General features: G+C 45.5%; 1 protein-coding gene across 3 annotated transcripts in view; it reads right to left on the bottom strand.

Annotated features, from left to right (window-relative positions):
* acox1 (acyl-CoA oxidase 1, palmitoyl) overlaps window positions 1-21476 on the bottom strand; it is a 153263-nt gene that overhangs the window by 38431 nt on the left and 93356 nt on the right. For all 3 annotated transcript variants that reach the window (XM_072482999.1, XM_072482998.1, XM_072483000.1), the window contains 2 exons: window positions 20074-20243; window positions 2446-2608 (listed from right to left, as the gene is read on the bottom strand). In XM_072482999.1, the coding sequence (XP_072339100.1) occupies window positions 2446-2608; window positions 20074-20243 (333 nt within the window). The remainder of the gene's footprint in view (window positions 1-2445; window positions 2609-20073; window positions 20244-21476) is intronic.

Raw genomic sequence — 21476 nt, 5'->3', positions numbered from 1 at the left:
AAGTTAGCTAGTAATATAAAGGAAGATAGGAAGAGATTTTTTCAATATATAAAAGGTAAGAGAGAGGCAAAAATAGACATTGGACCACTGAAAATTGTGGCTGGAAAAGTAATAATAGTAAACAAAGAAATGGCAGACGAACTGAATAGTTACTTTGCATCAGTCTTCATGGTGGAAGACACCAGTGGGATGCCAGAGCTCCAGGAGAACCATGGGGCAGAGGTGAGTGCAGTGACCATTACTAAGGAGAAGGTTCTGGGGAAACTGAAACGTCTGAAGGTGGATAGATCACCTGGACCAGATGGACTACACCCCAGAGTCCTAAAAGAGATAGCTGAGGAAATTGTGGAGGCATTAGTGATGATCTTTCAGGAATCACTGGAGGCAGAAGGGTCCCAGAGGACTGGAAGGTGGCTAATGTAACATCACTGTTTAGAAGGGAGGGAGGCAGAAGATGGGAAATTATAGGCCGGTTAGCCTGACTTTGGCCATTGATATGATTTGAGAGTCTGTTATTAAAGATGAGATCGCAAAGTACTTGGAAGTGCATGGTAAAATAGGACTGAGTCAGCACAGCTTTGTCAAAGGGAGGTCGTATCTGACAAACTGTTAAGAGTTCTTTGAGGAGATAACAAGGAAGTTAGACAAAGGAGAACCAGTGGACGTGATTTATTTAGATTTCCAGAAGGTCTTTGACAAGGTGGCGCATAGGTGACTGTTAAATGAGTTAAAAGCCCACGGTGTTAAGAGTAAGATCCTGGCATGGATAGAGGATTGGCTGACTGGCAGAAGGCAGAGAGTGGGGATGAAGAGGTCTTTTTCAGGATGGCAGCCGGTGACTAGTGGTGTGCCTCAGAGGTCTGTGCTGGGACCACAACTTTTCATAATATACATTGATGATCTGGAAGAAGGTACTGAAGGCACTGTTGCTAAGTTTGCAGATGATACAAAGATCTGTAGAGGGACAGGTAGTATTGAGGAAGCAAGGGGGCTGCAGAAGGTCTTGGACAAGCTAGGAGAGTGGGCAATGAAGTGGCAAATGAAATACAATGTGGAAAAGTGTGAGGTTATGCACTTTGGAAGGAGGAATTTAGGCATAGACTATTTTCTAAATGGGGAAATGCTTTGGAAATCAGAAGCACAAAGGGACTTGGGAGTCCTTGTTCACGATTCTCTTAAGGTTAATGTGCAGGTTCAGTCGGCAGTTAAGAAGGCAAATGCAATGTTAGCATTCATGTCAAGAGGGCTAGAATACAAGACCAGGGATGTACTTCTGAGGATTTATAAGGCTCTGGTCAGACCCCATTTTGAGTATTGTGAGCAGTTTTGGGCCCCGTATCTAAGGAAGGATGTGTTGGCCTTGGAAAGGGTCCAGAGGAGGTTCACAAGAATGATCCCTGGAATGAAGAACTTGTCATATGAGGAACGTTTGAGGACTCTGGGTCTGTACTCGGAGTTTAGAAGGATGAGACAGGATCTTATTGAAACTTACAAGATATTGCGAGGCCTGGATAGAGTGGACGTGGAGAGGATGTTTCCACTTGTTGGAAAAACTAGAACCAGAGGACACCATCTCAGACTAAAGGGACGATCCTTTAAAACAGAGATGAGGAGGAGGAATTTCTTCAGCCAGAGGGTAGTGAATCTGTGGAACTCTTTGCCGCAGAAGGCTGTGGCGGCCAATTCACTGAGTGTCAGAGATAGATAGGTTCATGATTAATAAGAGGATTATGGGGAGAAGGCAGGAGAATGGGGATGAGAAAATATCAGCCATGATTGAATGGCGGAGCAGACTTAATGGGCTGAGTGGCCTAATTCTGCTCCTATGTCTTATGGTCTTATGGATCCACTGGAGAGTATGGGAAGGATTATGGGCCCGCTGGGAGATGCTGTTGAAGATGTCTTGACTGCAGTATCCATCCTGTAGGTAGGACACAGCAGCTATGGAGCGCCAGAGAGCAAATGTTTAAATCAGTGGATAAATTGTCAATTTAGTGAACATAGCACTGAGACACATGGCCAAGCTCAACAATTTGGGAAGAGTGAGAAATTAAACAAAGAAGCCATGTTGGGCCACAATGTATCTCATCTTAAATAGTCTCATCATCTAGACTCACTCAAAAAACAGTCAGAATGAGGAAAGGTATGAAAAGGCAGTCTGCAACCAATGAACTGTGGCCTCCAGAAGAGAGGAGAAATTGCAAGTGCAAAGAGATTGGGGGAAATCTCAATGAGGACATCAACAGTGACTTGCTCTTCTCTCTAACATTGTGTATTCTCCAATTCTGCTCAGAAGATGTCTCCAACTAGATCATGGGACTTCAGAGGATGTTCTGACGAAGCTTAACCACTGTAGGCTCCAGATCCGACTGGTCAGTCAAAAGACAAAAACAGGGCACATCAATTAGGATAATGCAGCATAGCCTCACACAGCACACCCCATACCTCAGGTAACTGGCTGTAGTCTCCATCGTTCATGTCCCCAGTGATGCGATGGTACATCTCCCTCATGAAGTTTCCTATAAATCGGAAAGTATAGGCAGTCACCAGCAATGGAAAGAGCTTGTACTGTTGAGTCTGGTAGTCCAGTATCTGGGGTTCTGGATCACTAGAGATAAAAGACAGGTGATATTACTCGAAACAGAAGCTAAAGATCCAATTACATTGCATCACACACAAAAAGATGAAGGCAATCTATGCATTTTGGGTCAATTAGTGCAATTGGGGAATTAGGATATCAAGAGATATTGCTGAATAGAGAGACATGTTGAAGTAGCTTTTTGTCTTACACCTATAGGACAAACGCAAGAACACCAAATTTCAAACTATCACTACACATTACATAAGGTAAAAGCAAATTATTGTGTATGCTGGAATCGGAAACAGAAACAGAAAATACTGGACAATCTCAGCAGGTCTGACGGAATCTGGGGAGAGAGAATGGAGCTAACGTTTGAGTCTGGATGACTTTTTGTTAAAGCTGGAAGGAACTGGAAAAAGGTCATATTTATACTCGGGGGCGGGGGAATAGTGAAGCAGTGGGACTGGATAGAGAGGGCCAGCGATAGGTGGAGGTCATATGATTATGACTGGGTAAAGCAGAGTTTAAATGTAAAGCTTCATTCCTTTTATCCAACAAAGGTAATAAGCAACCCTAAGTAAATGATTTTCCTTTCATTACGGACCTTCACTTACCGCATATTCTCAGGCAAGGGTGGTACAAGGGTGGAGACATATCCACTCATGAGAATATAGCACCAAACTATTGTTGATTTGTTCCCAGCTTATAAGAAAGTATTCGCGTTCATATCTGATCAGACTCAAAACAAAAAGATCTCTACAGCCTCAACATTAATAATTCCATGTACTAAAGGATAGTTAAACCCTGACAATTTGTTCTCCAGGCAGCAATAAGGTGAGGAAAAATGACGTATTACTCTCCTCCAGCCTCGGGGGAACAAGGTTAGGATGAACATCCTAAAATTGACACCAACTGTGATAAATCAGTACAGCAGAGACCACAGCAATGGAACTCAATACACCGCGTTACAACTTTCACCTAGTGAAATGGAGGACAATATTGGAGTGTAATGGAGCCATGGAGTATGAGAGTTTATGGTGAGCAGAGGGAAACTTAAATATATTTCAAAAAAATCTAATATTGCTTGTGTTTAACATTTAACTGCAGGTACTGTGTAACTGCAAGTACTGTTTAAATTCCAAGTCCCATCCAGGGGTTTAAGCAGCGAGACAGAAGCTATCCACTGGTAGCAGCTGAAATAGTTCATTAAGGAAACTAGCTTAAACTGGTTTTATTCTGTCCCTGGGCTCAGCTAGTCCCTTTGTTCAGAACATAAAAATTCAGACATTCTTGTGCGACCAGCACTGGAGTGCGACCTCAATGGAGTGGGGAATTTGGTGATCTGAGGGAATTTGGTGAGGAAGGTACTCCTTTGCTTTGTTTTTCCCCAGTAGGAATTGGTTCTTGCTCTACCATAGGGAAAGGATAAAGCTGTTTGGGAGTTTCTGACTACTGGTCAAGGTCTATTTAATTTCTAAGATTTAAAATATATTGTAATTTGTGATAAATTTAAGTGATAAGTGGGAGTTTCTGGATGCCAGTCTAATCCAGGGCAAGCAAGTCCGCAGTCAGCGTCTGTGGCTTGAGGAGCTTCGGCTCAGAGTCATTGAGCTGGAGGTTGAACTGCGGACACTACGACACATCAGAATTACTTCGCCACTTTGACCAGGGACAGATAGGGAGGGAGGTAAAAGAGGGGAAGTAGCACCGTTAATTCGAGAATGCATCACAGCTGCAGAAAAGGAGGTAGTCGAGGAGGGTTTGTCTACTGAGTCAGCATGGGTGAAAGTCAGAAACAAGAAAGGAGCCGTCACTTTATTGGGAGTTTTCTATCGACCCCCCCAATAGCAGCAGAGAGGTGGAGAAACAGATTGGACGGCAGATCTTGGAAAGGTGCAGAAGAAACATAAATGTTGTCATGGGTGACTTCAACTTCCCTAATATTGACTGGAACCTCCTGAGTGCAAATGGTTTAGATGGAGCAGATTCTATCGGGTGTGTCCAGGAAGGATTCCTGACTCAATATGAAGATAGGCTAACTAGGGGGGGAAGCCACATTGGATTTGGTGCTTGGCAACAAACCAGGCCAGGTGTCAGATGTCTCGGTGGGAGAGCATTTTGGTGACAGTGACCACAACTCCTTGACCTTTACCATAGTCATGAAGAGTATGAACAGACAGAATGAGAAGGTCTTTAATTGGGGGAGGGGAAATTATACTGCTATTAGATAGGAGCTGGGGAGCTTAAATTGTGAACAGATGTTCTCAGGGAAATGCACAACAGTAATGTGGGGGTTGTTTAAGGAGCACTTGCTGCGAATGCTGGATAGTTTTGTCCCACTGAGACAAGGACACAATGGTAAGGTGAAGGAGCCTTGGATGACAAGAGAAGGGGAGCTTTGAGTCAAGAGGAAGAAGGAAGCTTATGTAAGGTTGAGGAAGCAAGGATCTGGCACGTCTCTAGAGGGTTACAAGGTAGCCAGGAAGGAACTCAAAAATGGACTCAGGAGAGCTAGAAGGGGGCATGAGAAAGCCCTGGTAGGAAGATGTGGAGATGCCGGCGTTGGACTGGGGTGAGCACAGTAAGACGTCTTACAACACCAGGTTAAAGTCCAACAGGTTTGTTTTGATGTCACTAGCTTTCGGAGCGCTGCTCCTTCACCGGATTCACCTGAGGAAGGAGCAGCGCTCCGAAAGCTAGTGACATCGAAACAAACCTGTTGGACTTTAACCTGGCAGGAAGGATTAGGGAAAACCCAAGGCGTTCTACACTTATGTGAGAAATAAGAGGATTATCAGAGTGCAAGTCGGGCCGATCAGAGATAGTGGAGGAAACTTGTGCCTAGAGTCGGAGGACGTAAGGGAGGCCTTAAATTAATATTTTGCTTCAGTATTCACGAGCGAGAGGAACCTTGTTGCTCGTGAGAACAGCGTGAAACAGGTTAATAGCCTCAAATAGGTTGATATTGAGGAGGATGTGCTGGAAATTTTTAACAGCATCAGGAAAGATAAGTCCCTTGGGCCAGACGGGATATACACAAGGTTGCTACGGGAAGCAAGGGAGGAAATTACTGCGCCGTTGGCGACGATCTTTGCATCCTCACTCTCCACTGGAGTGATTGGAGGGAGGCGAATGTTGTTCCCCTGATCAAGAAAAGAAATAGGGAAATCCCTGGGAATTACAGATCAGTCAGTCTTACGTCTGTGGTGAGCAAAATACTGGAAAGAATTCTGAGAGATAGGATTTCTGATTATTTAGAAAAACATAGTTTGATTAAAGATATGATGTGGAGATGCCGGCGTTGGACTGGGGTGAGCACAGTACGAAGTCTTACAACACCAGGTTAAAGTCCAACAGGTTTGTTTCGATGTCACTAGCTTTCGGAGAGCTGCTCCTTCCTCAGGTGAATGAAGAGGTATGTTCCAGAAATATATATATAGACAAATTCAAAGATGCCAAATAATGTTTGGAATGCGACCATTAGCAGGTGATTAAATCTTTACAGATCCAGAGATGGGATTACCCCAGGTTAAAGAGGTGTGAATTGTGTCAAACCAGGACAGTTGGTAGGATTTCGCAGGCCAGATGGTGGGGGATGAATGTAATGCGACATGAATCCCAGGTCCCGGTTGAGGCCGCACTCACGTGTGCGGAACTTGGCTATAAGTTTCTGCTCGGCGATTCTGCGTTGTCGCGCGTCCTGAAGGCCGCCTTGGAGAACGCTTACCCGGAGATCGGAGGCTGAATGCTTGGTACATTGGCGAGACCATGCAGACGCTGCGACAACGAATGAACGGACATCGCGCGACAATCACCAGGCAGGAATGTTCCCTTCCAGTCGGGGAATACTTCAGCAGTCAAGGGCATTCAGCCTCTGATCTCCGGGTAAGCGTTCTCCAAGGCGGCCTTCAGGACGCGCGACAACAATGCTTGGAATGCGACCATTAGCAGGTGATTAAATGTCTATCCTCAAGTTTTTCAAAATGCCCAACACATCTTCCTTCCTAACAAGTATCTCCTCGAGCTTACCAGTCTGTTTCACACTGTCCTCTCCAACAATATGGCCCCTCTCATTCAAAAATACTGAAGAAAAGTACTCTTTCAAGACCTCTCCTATCTCTTCAGACTCAATACACAATCTCCCGCTACTGTCCTTGATTGGACCTACCCTCGCTCTAGTCATTCTCATATTTCTCCCACATGTGTAAAAAGCCTTGGGGTTTTCCTTGATCCTACCGGCCAAAGATTGTTCATGCCCTCTCTGAGCTCTCCTAATCCCTTTCCTCAGTTCCCTCCTGGCTATCTTGTATCCCTCCAGCACCCTGTATGAACCTTGTTTCCTCAGCCTTACATAAGTATCCTTCTTCATCTTTACAAGACATTCAACCTCTCTTGTCAACCATGATTCCCTCACTCGACCATCTCTTCCCTGCCTGACAGGGACATACATATCAAGGACACGTAGCATCTGTTCCCTGAGCAAGGTCCACATTTCAATTGTGTCCTTCCCTGACAGCCTATGTTCCCAACTGATGCACTTCAGTTCTTGTCTGACAGCATCGTATTTACCCTTCCCCCAATTGTAAACCTTGCCCTGTTGCACGCACCTATCCCTCTCCATTACTAAAGTGAAAGTCACAGAATTGTGGTCACTATCTCCAAAATGCTCCCCCACTAACAAATGTATCACTTGCCCCGATCATTACCAAGTACCAAATCCAATATGGCCTCCCCTCTGGTCGGACAATCTACATACTGTGTGAGAAAAGCTTCCTGGACACACTGTTCAAACACCACCCCATCCAAACTATTTTATCTAAAGCGTTTCCACTCAATATTTGGGAAGTCAAAGTCACCCATGACTACTACTCTGGGACTTCTGCATCTTTCCAAAATCTGTTTCCCAATCTGTTCCTCCACATCTCTGCTGCTATTGGGGGGCCTATAGAAAACACCCAACAAGGTGACTGCTCCTTTCCTATTTCTGACTTCAACCCATACTACCTCAGTAGGCAGATCCTCCTCGAACTGCCTTTCTGCAGCTATCATACTATCTCTAATTAACAATGCTACCCCCCCCCCCCCACCTCTTTTACCACCCTCCCTAATCTTATTGAAACATCTATAACCAGGAACCTCCAACAAACATTTCTGCCCCTCTTCTATCCAAGTTTCCGTGATGGCCACCACATCGTAGTCCCAAGTACCGATCCATGACTTAAGTTCATCCACCTTATTCCTGATGCTTCTTGCGTTGAAGTATACACACTTCAACCCATCTCCGTGCCTGCAAGTACTCTCCTTTGTCAGTGTTACCTTCCCCACTGCCTCACTACACGCTTTGGTGTCCTGAACATCGGCTACCTTAGGTGTTGGACTACAAATCCGGTTCCCATTCCCCTGCCAAATTAGTTTAAACCCTCCCGAAAAGTACTAGAAAACCTCCCTCCCAGGATATTGGTGCCCCTCTGGTTCAGATGCAACCCATCCTGCTTGTATAGGCCCCACCTTCCCCAGAATGCGCTCCAATTATCCAAATACCTGAAGCCCTCCCTCCTACACCATTCCTGCAGCCACGTGTTCAACTGCACTCTCTCCCTATTCCTCGCCTCGCTATCACGTGGCACCGGCAACAAACCAGAGGTGACAACTCTGTCTGTCCTGGCTTTTAACTTCCAGCCTAACTCCCTAAACTTGTTTATTACATCCACACCCCTTTTCCTACCTACGTCGTTGGTACCAATGTGCACCACGACTTCTGGCTGCTCCCCCTCCCCCTTATGGATCCTGAAGACACAATCCGAGACGTCATGGACCCTGGCACCCGGGAGGCAACAAACTATCCGAGAGTCTCACCCGTGCCCACAGAACCGCCTGTCTGTACCTCTAACTATTGAGTCCCCTATAACTAGTGCTCTCCTAATCTCCCCCTGCCCTTCTGAGCCCCAGAGCCGGACCTCGTGCCAGAGACCCGGTCACTGCAGCCTACCCCAGCTAGGTAATCCCCCCAACAGCATCCAAAGCGGTATACTTATTGTTGAGAGGAACAACCACAGAGAATCTCTGCACTGACTGCTTTCTCCTCTTCCCACCTCTAACTGTTACCCAGCTACCTTTGTTCTCAGGTGTAACTACGTCCCTGTAGCTTCTATCTATCATCCCCATAGCTTCCCGAATGATCCTCAGTTCATCCAGCTCCAGCGCCAGTTCCCTAACACGGTCTGTGAGGAGCTGGAGATGGCTGCACTTCCCGCAGGTGAAGTCAGCAAGGACATCGGTGGTCTCCCTTACCTCGAACATTCTGCAGGAGGAACATTCCACTGCCCTAGCTGCCATCACCTCTACTTAGTCTCCCAGTAAAAAAGAAAAAAAAGAAAAGTCAATAGCTTACCTGCTCACAGCACAGAGTCTTTTTTTTTAGGTTGGAGGAGGAGGGAGGGTGGGACACACTACACACGCAGTGTCTCTGGTTTCCTCACCGTTCAAATTTATTGGGTAATCCAACCTTCCCAGGTCTCCCCACAACCAACTTCCGGTTTCCTGCTCCGAAAAATTAAGTTAAAAATCAAAAACTCAGCTTACCTTCCAGTTTTCCCCTCCAAAAATCGCTCCCCTCTCTGCCCGCTCCGCTGGAAGAATGAGGCCGAAACCTCAGAGGTAAGTGCCTTTTTAAAGAAAATACAAACCTTCCTAGGATTCCCCACGGCCGACTTCCAGTTTCCTGCTCTGAAAAAGTAAGTTAAAAATCAAAAACTCAGCTTACCTTCCAGCTCTTCCAGATTCTTGAAACCAGGTAAAATCCTGGTTAGAGCACACTTGGAATAGTGTGTCCAGTTCTGGTCGACTCATTATAGGAAGGATGTGGATGCTTTGGAGGGGGTGCAGAGGAGATTTACCAGGATGCTGCCTGGACTGGAGGGCATGTCTTATGAAGAATTGTTGGGGGAGCTAGGGCTTTTCTCACCTGAGCGAAAAAGGAAGAGAGGTGACTTGATAGAGGTGTACAAGGTAATGAGAAGCATGGATAGCCAGAGACTTTTCCCCAGGGCGGAAATGGTTGTCATGCCGGGAGATTTAAAAAGCGCGGGAGGAGAGAGCCGGGAGAGGTGAGTGCACAAAAGGTGTGGCAGGAGTGCCTTTAGACACGGAGTGCTGATTGGAACAGAGTGCATCTGAGTTTAGGTGAGTGACTGAGTTCGGGTGAGTGGCGAGAGAGGGCTGTGTTTTTGTTGGTGTTCGGGTGTATCCTTGAGGTTATATAAAAAAAAAATGTTTAAATTAATTACCTGGTTGAATATGGCTGGACAGGTGATGTGCTGTTGCTGTATGATGATGGAACTGGTGGATCCCATTGAGACCGTCAGTGACCACATCTGCAGCAAGTGTTGGCTGCTCGAGGAACTTCGGATCAGAATTGATGAGCTGGAGACCGAGCTGCACACACTGCGGCACATCAGGGAGGGGGAACATTACCTGGACGCTTTGTTTCAGGAGGCAGTCACACCCGGTAGAATAAGTACTGTTAATTCGGACAGTGGTCAGGGACAGAGTGGTGTGACTGCAAGGGAGGCAGGTAGGGGGATCCTGAGTTTAGGAGTTGAGGAGCCTCAGCCCTTGACCTTGTCCAACAGGTATGAGGTACTTGCTCCCTGTGTGGATGAGGAAGAGGGCTGTAGGGAGCATGCGTTGACTGACCACTGCACCCCACTTAAGCCATTCAAGAGGGGGGAGCAAAAAGACAAGTGGTAGTTGTTGGGGATTCTAGAATTAGGGGGATTGATGGCATCCTTTGTAAGCCAGATCGAGAGTACCGCATGGTATGTTGCCTGCCCGGTGCCAGGGTGAGGGACATCTCTGATCTGCTTGAAAGGATTTTGGAGAGGGAGGGGGAGGATCCAGTTGTTGTGGTCCACGTTGGGACTAACAACATAGGTAAGACTAGGAAAGAGGACCTGTTTGGGGATTATCAAACACTAGGGACTAAATTAAAGAACAGGTCCTCCAGGGTTATAATCTCTGGATTACTACCCGAGCCACGTGCCAATTGGCATAGGGTTGAGAAAATTAGGGAAGTTAACACGTGGCTAAAGGAGTGGTGCGGGAAAGAGGGATTCCATTTCATGGGGCATTGGCATCAGTATTGGGGCAGGAGGGACCTGTACCGTTGGGACGGTCTTCACCTGAACCATTCTGGGACCAGTGTTCTAGCGAATAGGATAAATAGGTTGGTCACAAGGACTTTAAACTAGCAAGTTGGGGGGGGGGGGGGGGGAGAAGGGAAATGTAAAGCGAGGGACAGTATAATGGTTAATGGAGATCAAGGCAGCAGGTTACGTGACAGGTTATTATGTAGAGATATGGGTTCAAAGACAAGGAAAATTAGGAGAAAGGGTAAGAGGAAAAATAAATTGCGAAAAGTTACTGATCAAGGTGTTAGGATTCATAACAAAGACATAAAAAACAGCATAAGTGTACTTTACCTGAATGCTCGTAGTATACGAAATAAGGTAAATGAGTTGATGGCGCAAATCATCGTGAATGACTATGATTTAGTGGCCATTACTGAAACATGGTTAAAAGATGGTCACGACTGGGAGTTAAATATCCAAGGGTATCAGACTATACGAAAGGATAAAATGGACGGTAAGGGCGGTGGTGTAGCTTTGTTGTTTAAGGATGGCATCCGGACAATAGTAAGGGATGATATTGGTGCTATGGAGGACAAGGTTGAATCAATTTGGGTGGAAATTGTAGCCACGTAAAATGGCTGCGTTCCGATTAATCTGGCCAAAACCCAGTTTAAAATGGCTAACCCGAAAGACTGCTGGGAAAAGCAGCTAAGAAGACACAAGCAGGCAGCTGCAGACAGTATTGCATTTTCGGCTCTGGGAAGTTAGCCCAGATCGATACTCAGGGCTATCAACAGCCCATCAACCCAGGTATTTGCAGTTGCATTCAGGACTGTTTGCAGCCCATCTATTCAGACATCCACAGTTAAATCGGCTATCCCCGGGAACAATTGCAACATATTAGCAATTGAATACCGGGCCAGACCTGTCGGCGCCTGCAGTGGCCGAAACAAAGACAGGTGAGCGACCACCCCCCGATCGAGGAATCGCCTCACCATTGGACACATCGACCCCAGAGATTGGGGACAGATCCAATCACTTGGGACTCAGGGTCAAGGGCCGCCCCGGGAGGCGGGAAGCCCCTGGGCCCTATAAAAGTGAGGGTCCAAGTTCAGATCTCTCTCTCTCTCCTCTTCGCCTGCTCGAGACCTTCACAAGAACAGCAACCGGCAACTGTAAGTTTGAATCCAGCGATCGCTATCCGGTAGAGACACCTAGCCACCGACCTGTAGCAGCCTTTTGAATCCCGCGGGCCAGATCTGATTTGACAAGCCATTCGTTTCCCTGACCTGGTGGGCTCTTCCTAAGTTAAGTATTGGCCAGTAGTGATAGGTTTATTATATAAATAGTAGTATTAGGGTATTAATATTGCTTGTTGTATATAATAAATGACCGTTGTTTTAATCCTTACTAAGCGGTGTGCTGTATTATTAATCATAACCTGAACTTGAACCACGTGGCGGTATCATAAAGATACCTGGCGACTCATGAGCAAAGGTGACGTAATCAGAGCAAATAGACTACGGTTAAAAAGAGCAACAAAATCGGGAATAGTAAGGCGAAAAGGTCACTGATAGGAGTAGTCTATAGGCCACCAAATAGTAACAGGATGGTAGGGCAGGCAATAAGCAAAGAAATAACGGATGCATGTAGAAATGGTACAGCGGTTATCATGGGAGATTTTAATCTGCATATCGATTGGTTTAACCAGGTTGGTAAAGGCAGCCTTGAGGAGGAGTTTATAGAATGTGCCCGGGTTAATTTCCTGGAACAGTATGTAATGGAACCTACAAGGGAACAAGCGGTCCTAGATCTGGTCCTGTGTAACGAGGCAGGATTGATTAATGATCTCATAGTTCGGGATCCTCTTGGAAGGAGCGACCACAATATGGTGGAATTTAAAATACAGTTGGAGGATGACAAGGTAAAATCAAACACTAGTGTTTTGTGCTTAAACAAAGGCGATTACAATGGGATGAGAGAAGAACTAGCTAAGGTAGACTGGGAGCAAAGACTTCATGGTGAAGCAGTTGAGGAACAGTGGAGAACCTTCCGAGCGATTTTTCACAGTGTTCAGAAAAGGTTCATACCGACAAAAAACAAAGACGGTAGAAAGGGGAAAAATCGACCGTGGATATCGAAGGAGGTGAGGGAGAGTATCAAATTGAAGGAAAAAACATACAAAGTGGCAAAAATTAGTGGGAGACTAGAGGACTGGGAAGTCTTTAGGGGACAACAGAAAGCTACTAAAAAAGCCATAAAGAAGAGTAAGGTAGACTATGAAAGTAAACTGGCTCAGAACATAAAAGCAGGTAGTAAAAGCTTCAACAAATATATAAGACAAAAAAGAGTGGCTAAGGTAAATATTGGTCCTTTGGAAGATGAGAAGGGAGATTTAATAATAGGAGACGGGGAAATGGCTGAGGAGCTGAACAGGTTTTTTGGGTCAGTCTTCACAGCGGAGGACACAAATAACATGCCAGTGATTGATGGAAATAAAGATATGATAGGTGAGGACCTTGAGATGATTGTAATCACTAAGGAGGCAGTATTGGGCAAGCTAATGGGACTAAAGGTAGACAAGTCTCCTGGCCCTGATGGGATGCATGCCAGAGTGTTAAAAGAGATGGCTAGGGAAATTGTAAACGTACTAGTGATAATTTATCAAAATTCACTAGACTCTGGGGTTGTCCCAGAGGATTGGAAAGTAGCAAACGTGACACCACTGTTTAAAAAAGGAGGTCGGCAGAAAGCGGGTGATTATAGGTCGGTAAGCTTAACTTCGGTTGTAGGGAAAATGCTGGAATCTATCATTAAGGAGGAAATAGCGGAGCACCTGGAGGGAAATAGTCCCATTGGGCAGACGCAGCATGGGTTCACAAAGGGTAGGTCGTGTCTGACTAATTTGGTAGAATTTTTTGAGGACGTTACCAGTGCAGTAGATAACGGGGAGCCAATGGATGTGGTATATCTGGATTTCCAGAAAGCTTTTGACAAGGTGCCACACAAAAGGTTGCTGCATAAACTAAAGATGCATGGCATTGAGGGTAAAGTGGTAGCATGGGTAGAGGATTGGTTAACTAACAGAAAGCAGAGAGTGGGGATAAATGGGTGTTTCTCTGGTTGGCAACCTGTAACTAGTGGGGTCCCTCAAGGATCAGAGTTGGGCCCGCAGTTGCTCACAATTTACAGAGACGATTTGGAGTTGGGGGACCAAGTGCAATGTGTCAAAGTTTGCAGACGACACTAAGATGAGTGGTAAAGCAAAAAGTGCAGAGAATACCGGAAGTCTGCAGAAGGATTTGGATAGGTTAGGTGAATGGGCTAGGGTCTGGCAGATGGAATTCAATGTTGCCAAGTGTGAGGCTATCCATTTTGGGAGGAATAACAGCAGAATGGATTATTATTTAAACGGTAAGATGTTAAAACATGCTGCTGTGCAGAGGGACCTGGGTGTGCTGGTGCACGAGTCTCAAAAAGTTGGTGTGCAGGTGCAACAGGTGATTAAGAAGGCTAATCGACTTTTGTCTTTCATTGCTAGAGGGATGGAGTTCAAGACTAGTGAGGTTATGCTGCAATTGTATAGGGTGTTGGTGAGGCCGCATCTGGAGTATTGTGTTCAGTTTTGGTCTCCTTACCTGAGAAAGGACATATTGGCTCTGGCGGGAGTGCAGAGGAGATTCACTAGGTTGATCCCAGAGTTGAGGGGATTAGATTATGACGAGAGGTTGAGTAGACTGGGACTGTACTCATTGGAGTTTAGAAGGATGCGGGGGGATCTTATTGAGACATATAAAATTATGAAGGGAATAGATAGGATAGATGCGGGCAGGTTGTTTCCACTGGTCAGGGAAAGCAGAACTAGGGGGCATAGCCTCAAAATAAGGGGGGGTAGATTTAGGACGGAGTGTAGGAGGAACTTCTTCACCCAAAGGGCTGTGAATCTCTGGAATTCCTTGCCCAGTGAAGCAGTTGAGGCTCCTTCTTTAAACGTTTTTAAGACAAAGATAGATGCCTTTCTAAAGAATAAAGGGATTCGGGGATATGGTGTACGGGCCGGAGAGTGGAGCTGAGTCCACAAAGATCAGCCATGATCTCATTAAATGGCGGAGCAGGCTCGAGGGGCCAGATGGCCTACTCCTGTTCCTAGTTCTTATGTTCTTATGAGGGGGTCATCATTTTAAGGTGATTGGAGGAAAGTATAGGGGAGATGTCAGAGGTAGGTTCTTTACACAGAGTGGTGGGTGCGTGGAATGCACTGCCAGCAGAGGTGGTGGAGTCAGAGTCATTAGGGACATTTAAGCGACTCTTGGACGGGCACATGGACAGCAGTAAATTGAAGGGGTGTAGGTTAGGTTGATCTTAGTTGAGGAAAAGTGGTCGGCACAACATCGTGGGCCGAAGGGCCTGTACTGTGCTGTCCTGTTCTAGGTTCTATGACAGTCATACTCCTTAGGATGAGGATCTTCTGATTTGGATGGTGATCAAGGACAGGAGGCTGTAACAAGGGCAGAGTGGTTAGCACAATTGCTTCACAGCTCCAGGGTCCCAAGTTCGATTCCCGGCTTGGGTCACTGTCTGTGTGGAGTCTGCACGTTCTCCCCGTGTGTGCGTGGGATTCCTCCGGGTGCTCCGGTTTCCTCCCACAGTCCAAAGATGTGCAGGTTAGGTGGATTGGCCATGCTAAATTGTCCTTCGTGTCCAAAATTGCCCTTAATGTTGGATGGGGTTACTGGGTTATGGGGATAGGGTGGAGGTGTGGTCTTGGGTAGTGTGCTCTTTCCAAGAGTTGGAGCAGACTCGATGGGCCGAATGCCCTCTTTCTGCACTGTAAATTCTATGAAATTCTATAAGGGGATCCAGAGGACAAGGGTTCTTTCAACTTGTTTGGATGAGAACGGGGGCTGCAGGGTGGATGAACCGACGGACCATGGCATCATTTTAGGTTTTATTGGTTAGAATATTGAATACAGGAGTTGGGATATCTTGTTAAAATTGTACAAGACATTAGTAAGACCACACATGGAATACTGTGTTCAGTTCTGGTCACCCTGTTATAGGAAGGATATTGTTAAGCTAGAAAGAGTGCAGAAGAGATTTACGAGGATGCTACCAGGACTTGATGGTCTGAGCTATAAGGAGAGGCTGGATAGGCTGGGACCTTTTTCCCTGGAGCGTAGGAGGCTTAGGGGTGAACTTATAGAGGTCTATAAAATAATGAGGGGCATAGATTTTTTTAAAAAAATACATTTAGAGTATCCAATTCATTTTTTCCAATTAAGGGGCAATTTAGTGTGGCCAATCCACCTATCTGCACATCTTTTGGGTCGTGGGGGCGAAACCCACGCAAACACGGGGAGAATGTGCAAACTCCACACGGACAGTGACCCAGAGCCAGGATCGAACCTGGGACCTCGGCGCCATGAGGCAGCAGTTCTAACCACTGCACCACCGTGCTGCCCAATGAGGGGCACAGATAAGATAGATAGTCAACATCTTTTCCCAAAGGTATGCGAGTCTGGTACTAGAGGGCATAGGTTTAAGGTGAGAGGGGAGTGATACAAAAGAGACCAGAGGGGAGTGATACAAAAGAGACCAGAGGGGAACTTACTTCACACAGGTGAGCATCTGGAATGAGTTGCCAGAGGCAGTGGTAGAGGCGGGTACAATTTTTTTCCTTTAAAAAAGTTAGACAGTTACATGGGCAGGGTGGGTATAGAGGGATATGGGCCAAATGCGGGCAAGTGGGACTAGCCTAGTGATAGAAACGGGGCAGCATGGACAAGCTGGGCCAAAGGGCCTGTTTCCATGCTGTAAACATCTATAACTCTACGATTCATTTCAATGGGGGGAGCACAAACAAATGTAGTGGCAGCAGGGGACAGTACAGTTAGTGGAGTTCTCTGTAGCAAAGAGCAAGAGTGCAAGTAGCTATGTTGCCTGCCTGGTGCCAGGGTTTGAGACAATTGCTCAGACCTGGGAAGGAACGTGCAGTGGGAGGGGAAGGATCCAGTAACTGTGGCCCATGTAGGTACCAAGATATAGGCAGGATGAGGAAGGAGGTTCTGCATAGTCAGTATGAGGACCTAGGCACTAAATTAAGCAGAACCTGAAAGATAATAAAAAATGATTACGTGATCCATATGCAAATTGGCATGGGACAAATAAGATCAGAGAAATGAAGGTGTGGCTCAAAGATGGGTGTGGGAGAGGTAGATTTTGGTCAGTGGAGCACTGGCACCAGTATTGGCTTGAGTAGGATCTATATATGGGACAGTCAACACCTGAGCCTTGTTGGGGCTGATGTTTAAGTGAGCTGCAAAACTAGGGAAGTAGAGATGGTTTGAAACAGAATAGTGCGGGTAAGGAATCAAAGGGGGAAGATATTGTAGAGACAAAGCAAGAGAGGGAGTTACTTAAATAAGAAATGATAAACAGACTGTGACAGGAAGGGACAGAGTACAAATCTAAGACTAAATCAGCAGATAAGGCTAGACGCTGCAAAAATAATAAAAGGACAAAACTAAAGGCTTTGTAATTAAACCCACATGGCATTCAAAACAAAACTGATGAACTGATTGTGCAAAGAGAAATTAAGAAGTACGATCTGATAGCCATTACAGAGACATGGCCACAGGATAACACAGATTGGGACCTCAATATTGATGGTTAAGTGGCATTTAGGAAGGGCAGGAAGTTCAGAAAAGGAGGAAGGGTGGCTCTGTTTATTAATGATGGTATAAGCACATTAGAGAGGGATGACCTAAGTTCAGGAAACCAGGATGTAGAAGCAGTTTGGACTAAGATTAGAAATGATAAAGGCAACGAGTCACTTCTGGGAGTGGTGTACATGCCCTCTAATTGTAACTACACGGTAGGACAGAGTATGAAAGAAGAGACAATGGGAGCTTGTCAGAAATGTACGGAAATAATTACGGACGATTTTAATCTACATATCAACTGGAAAAATTAGATACGCAAAGGTAGTGTAGATGAGGGGTTCCCAGAATGTTTTCAGGATAGTTTCTTAGAACAGCATGTTACGGAGCCAACTTGAGAGCAGGCTATACTAGATCTAGTTAGTGCAACATTTTGGATTAATTGATAAACCTCATAGTAAAGGCACCCAAGGTGATGGAGATCAGAATATGATTGAATTTTACATTCAGTTTGAGGGAGAGAAGAGCATGTTCAAGAGCAGTATATTAAACTTAAGTAACGTCAATTATGAGGGCATGAAAGTGAAGCTAGCTAAAGTCAACTGGAAAATGAGGTTAAGGGAAGGGTCAATAATAATCTTTATTATTGTCACAAGTAGGATTACATTAACACTGCAATGAAGTTACTGTGAAAAGCCCCTCGTTGCCACATTCCAGCGCCTGTTTGGGTACACTGAGAGAGAATTCAGAATGTCCAATTCACCTAACAGCACGTCTTTGGGACTTGTGGGAGGAAACCGGAGCACCCGGAGGGAACTCACGCAGATGCAGGGGGAACATGCAGACTCCCACAGACAGTGACCCAAGCCGAGAATCGAACCTGGGACCCTGGCGCTGTGAAGCAACAGTGCTAACCACTGTGCTACAGTGCTGCCCGTGCTAGAGGTTGAGCAGCAGATATTCAAAGGGATATTTCAGTACAGACACATTGCAATGAGAAAGAAAAATTCCAAAGGAGAGGGTCCACCATCCGTGGTTAACTTAAAAGTTAAAGACAGTATCAAACGTAACTAAAAACCATATAATTGCGCAAGTTGATATGGTGACACATCAAAGATTATTATGGGTGGCAGGTCAGAAGATTGTAAAGAATATAAAGAACCACAAAGAATGACAAAAAGATGACTGAGGAGGAAGAGAGTGTACAAGAGAAAGATGGCCAGTAATATAAAGACCAATGGTAAGAGTTTCTACAGATACTGTACTTAAATAAAAGAAGAGTTAATAAGGTGAACGTTGGTCCTATAGAGAGTCTGGGGAATGGAATGTAAAGAGATGGCAGAAGTAATGAACAGGTATTTTGCATCGGTCTTCAATATAGAGATTGCAAACGGCAGCATGGTGGCGCAGTGGTTAGCACTGTTGCCTCACAGCGCCGAAGTCCCAGGTTCAATCCCGGCTCTGGGTCACTGTCCATGTGGAGTTTGCACATTCTCCCGTGTTTACGTGGGTTTCGCCCCCACAACCCAAAGATGTGCAGATAGGTGGATTGGCCACGCTAAATTGCCCCCCAATTGGAAAAAATGAATTGGACACTCTAAATTTAAAAATAATATCTGGGAAATGGCGTATAACGTGGGCAAATGTGAAAGTTAAACTTTTGGCAGGAAGACTAAAGGAAAGCAAATTATCTAAGTGGTGAGAGATTGCAGACGTCCAAGATTCAGCAGGATCTATGTGTCCTAGTGCAAGTATCACAAAAGGCAAGTGTACAGGCACAACAAATAATTAGGACAGCTAATAAATGTTGTTATTTATTACGAGGGGAACTGATTAGAAAAGTAAGGTGTTTTAAAATAAATTTAGAATACCCAATTATTTTTTTTTCCAATTAAGGGGCAATTTAGAATGGCCAATCCATGCACATCTTTGGGTTGTGAGGGTGAAACCCACGCAGACACAAAGAGAATGTGCAAACTCCACACAGTGATCCAGGGACGAGATTCAAACCAGGGTCCTCAGCGCCTTAGGCAGCAGTGCTAACCACTGTGCCACATGCTGCCCACGAAAAGGAGGTTATGCTTCAGTTGTACAGGACATTGGTGACACCACATCTGGAGTATTGTTACAGTTTTGATCTCTCCTTAAGTAATGATGTAAATGTGTTAGAAGCAGTTCAGAGGTTTATTAGACTAATAGCTGGAATGGGTGGGTTGCCTTATGAGGAAAGGTTGAAGAGGTAAGGCTTGTATCCACTGGAGGCACTGGAGGCAAGTAAGAGGCAACTTGATGGAAACATAAGATCCTGAGGGGTATTGACAGGGTGGATGTGGAGAGGATGCCTCCTCTTGTGGGAAAATCGAGAACAAGAGGTCACCGTTTTAAAAATGAAGGGTCGTTCATTCAGACAGAGATGAGGAGACATTTTTTCGCTCAGGGGGCTGAGTGTCTTTGGAACTCTTCCCCAAAAGGCAGTGGAAGCAGAGTCTTTGAATATTTTAAGGCAGAGCTGGGTAGGTGCTTGATAAACAAGGGGGTAAAAGATTTAGGGTTAGACAGGAATATGGGGTTGAGGTTGCAATCAGATCAGCACAATCTTATTGAATGGCGGAACAGGCTGGAGGGGACGAGTGGCCTACTCCTGTTCCTAATTCGTATGTTCTGTTGGTCTCTCACATTTCTAAATACAAAATGCAGAACTTACCCAGGTTTCAGCTCTGACTGGTGTCGGACTGCACTGTAGCGGATGGCGATGGTACATGCTTGAGACAATGCACGTGCCGAATCTCCCACAATCATTGAACGTATGAAGACCATCGTGCCATAGGTCAGCTTATCACTGGGAGGTTTCATGTATGTACCATCTGGCATCACCTTTAACAAAGCCAAGAAAATCCATTTATTGCACCCGTGTTGCTCAATATGTGAATCAATGAGAGTCTGTTGTTTCTTCTGTGAACAGTACAACGGAAAATAGACTATTTTCTCATCTCAAGCTCCTACTCTCTGAAACGAGTACTCTTAGATAAGTTAGACCACTATCTTAAGTAGGGTAAACCTCACTGTATTCTGCCCTACCTGGTTGCAAAGAGTGGTTCCTGCACTTTAGCAGCAGTGTGGCATAACCCATTTCCCAGATTCAGAGCAACATCGCTAATTTGGTGCCAAGTGGCCGTGGTTCAGCATTATACACATCCCACTCACTGTTCCGTTCTTACTGTATTTCTACTGACATTAATCCAGCATCCTCTCCCTCACTCTCCCCACTGTCATGTTAATGACTGTATGTCTGAATGCACTATCGCAAATATCGTGCAATACCATCTCCTTGTGCCCATTCTTATTCCTCACCTACAAGGGCGGCACGGTGGCACAGTGGTTAGCACTGGTGCCGAACAGCGCCATGGACCCGGGTTCAATTCCGGCCTTGTGTGGATTTTGTACGTTCTCCTAGTGGCTGCGTGGGTTTCCTCCGGGTGCTCCGGTTTCCTCCCACAGCCCAAAAATGTGCGGGTTAAATGGATTGGCTATGATAAATTTGCCCCTTCGTGTCCCGGGATGTGAGAGTTAGGTTATAGGGTTAGGGCTAGGTGAATGGGTGAGTGGATGTGGGTGGAGTGCTCTTTCGAAGGGTCGGCGCAGACTCAATGGGCCTAATTTGGATTCCATGATTCTAAGCGTGATACATTTTAGAGTATTTTGATGCAACAAAGGCATAAACAAACGTTGAGCTATTTTTTTGAAGAAGACAGATTAAATGGTGATGCAGTCAGTAATACAGGGTAGGACTGAGAGAAGCTACTAAGCCCAGCTTGTTAGGAAGATGGATTAACATCAGTAGAAATTGTCAGTAACATGTGCAAGTGAGGAGAGGTTACTGAATGACCGAGAGGAAGCTGGATTATCAGTAGAAGTACTGTCATTAACACAAGTTGCTTGAAAAATTCGAAGTTTTAATAATTAATTCAGTTTTAGGATAAGGGTTGGCAGATTTAAAACAGAGATGAGGAGAAATGACTTCTTTCAAAGGGTCACCTCAGAGTGCGGTGGATGCAGGGACAGAGAGTAAATTTGAGGAGATAGATTTTGAATTAGTAATGGGTTAAA

The sequence above is a fragment of the Scyliorhinus torazame genome, chromosome 18 (assembly GCF_047496885.1).
Source record: "Scyliorhinus torazame isolate Kashiwa2021f chromosome 18, sScyTor2.1, whole genome shotgun sequence".
In the NCBI taxonomy this organism is placed as follows: domain Eukaryota; kingdom Metazoa; phylum Chordata; class Chondrichthyes; order Carcharhiniformes; family Scyliorhinidae; genus Scyliorhinus; species Scyliorhinus torazame.
This window is presented reverse-complemented; position numbering and strand designations above follow the sequence as displayed.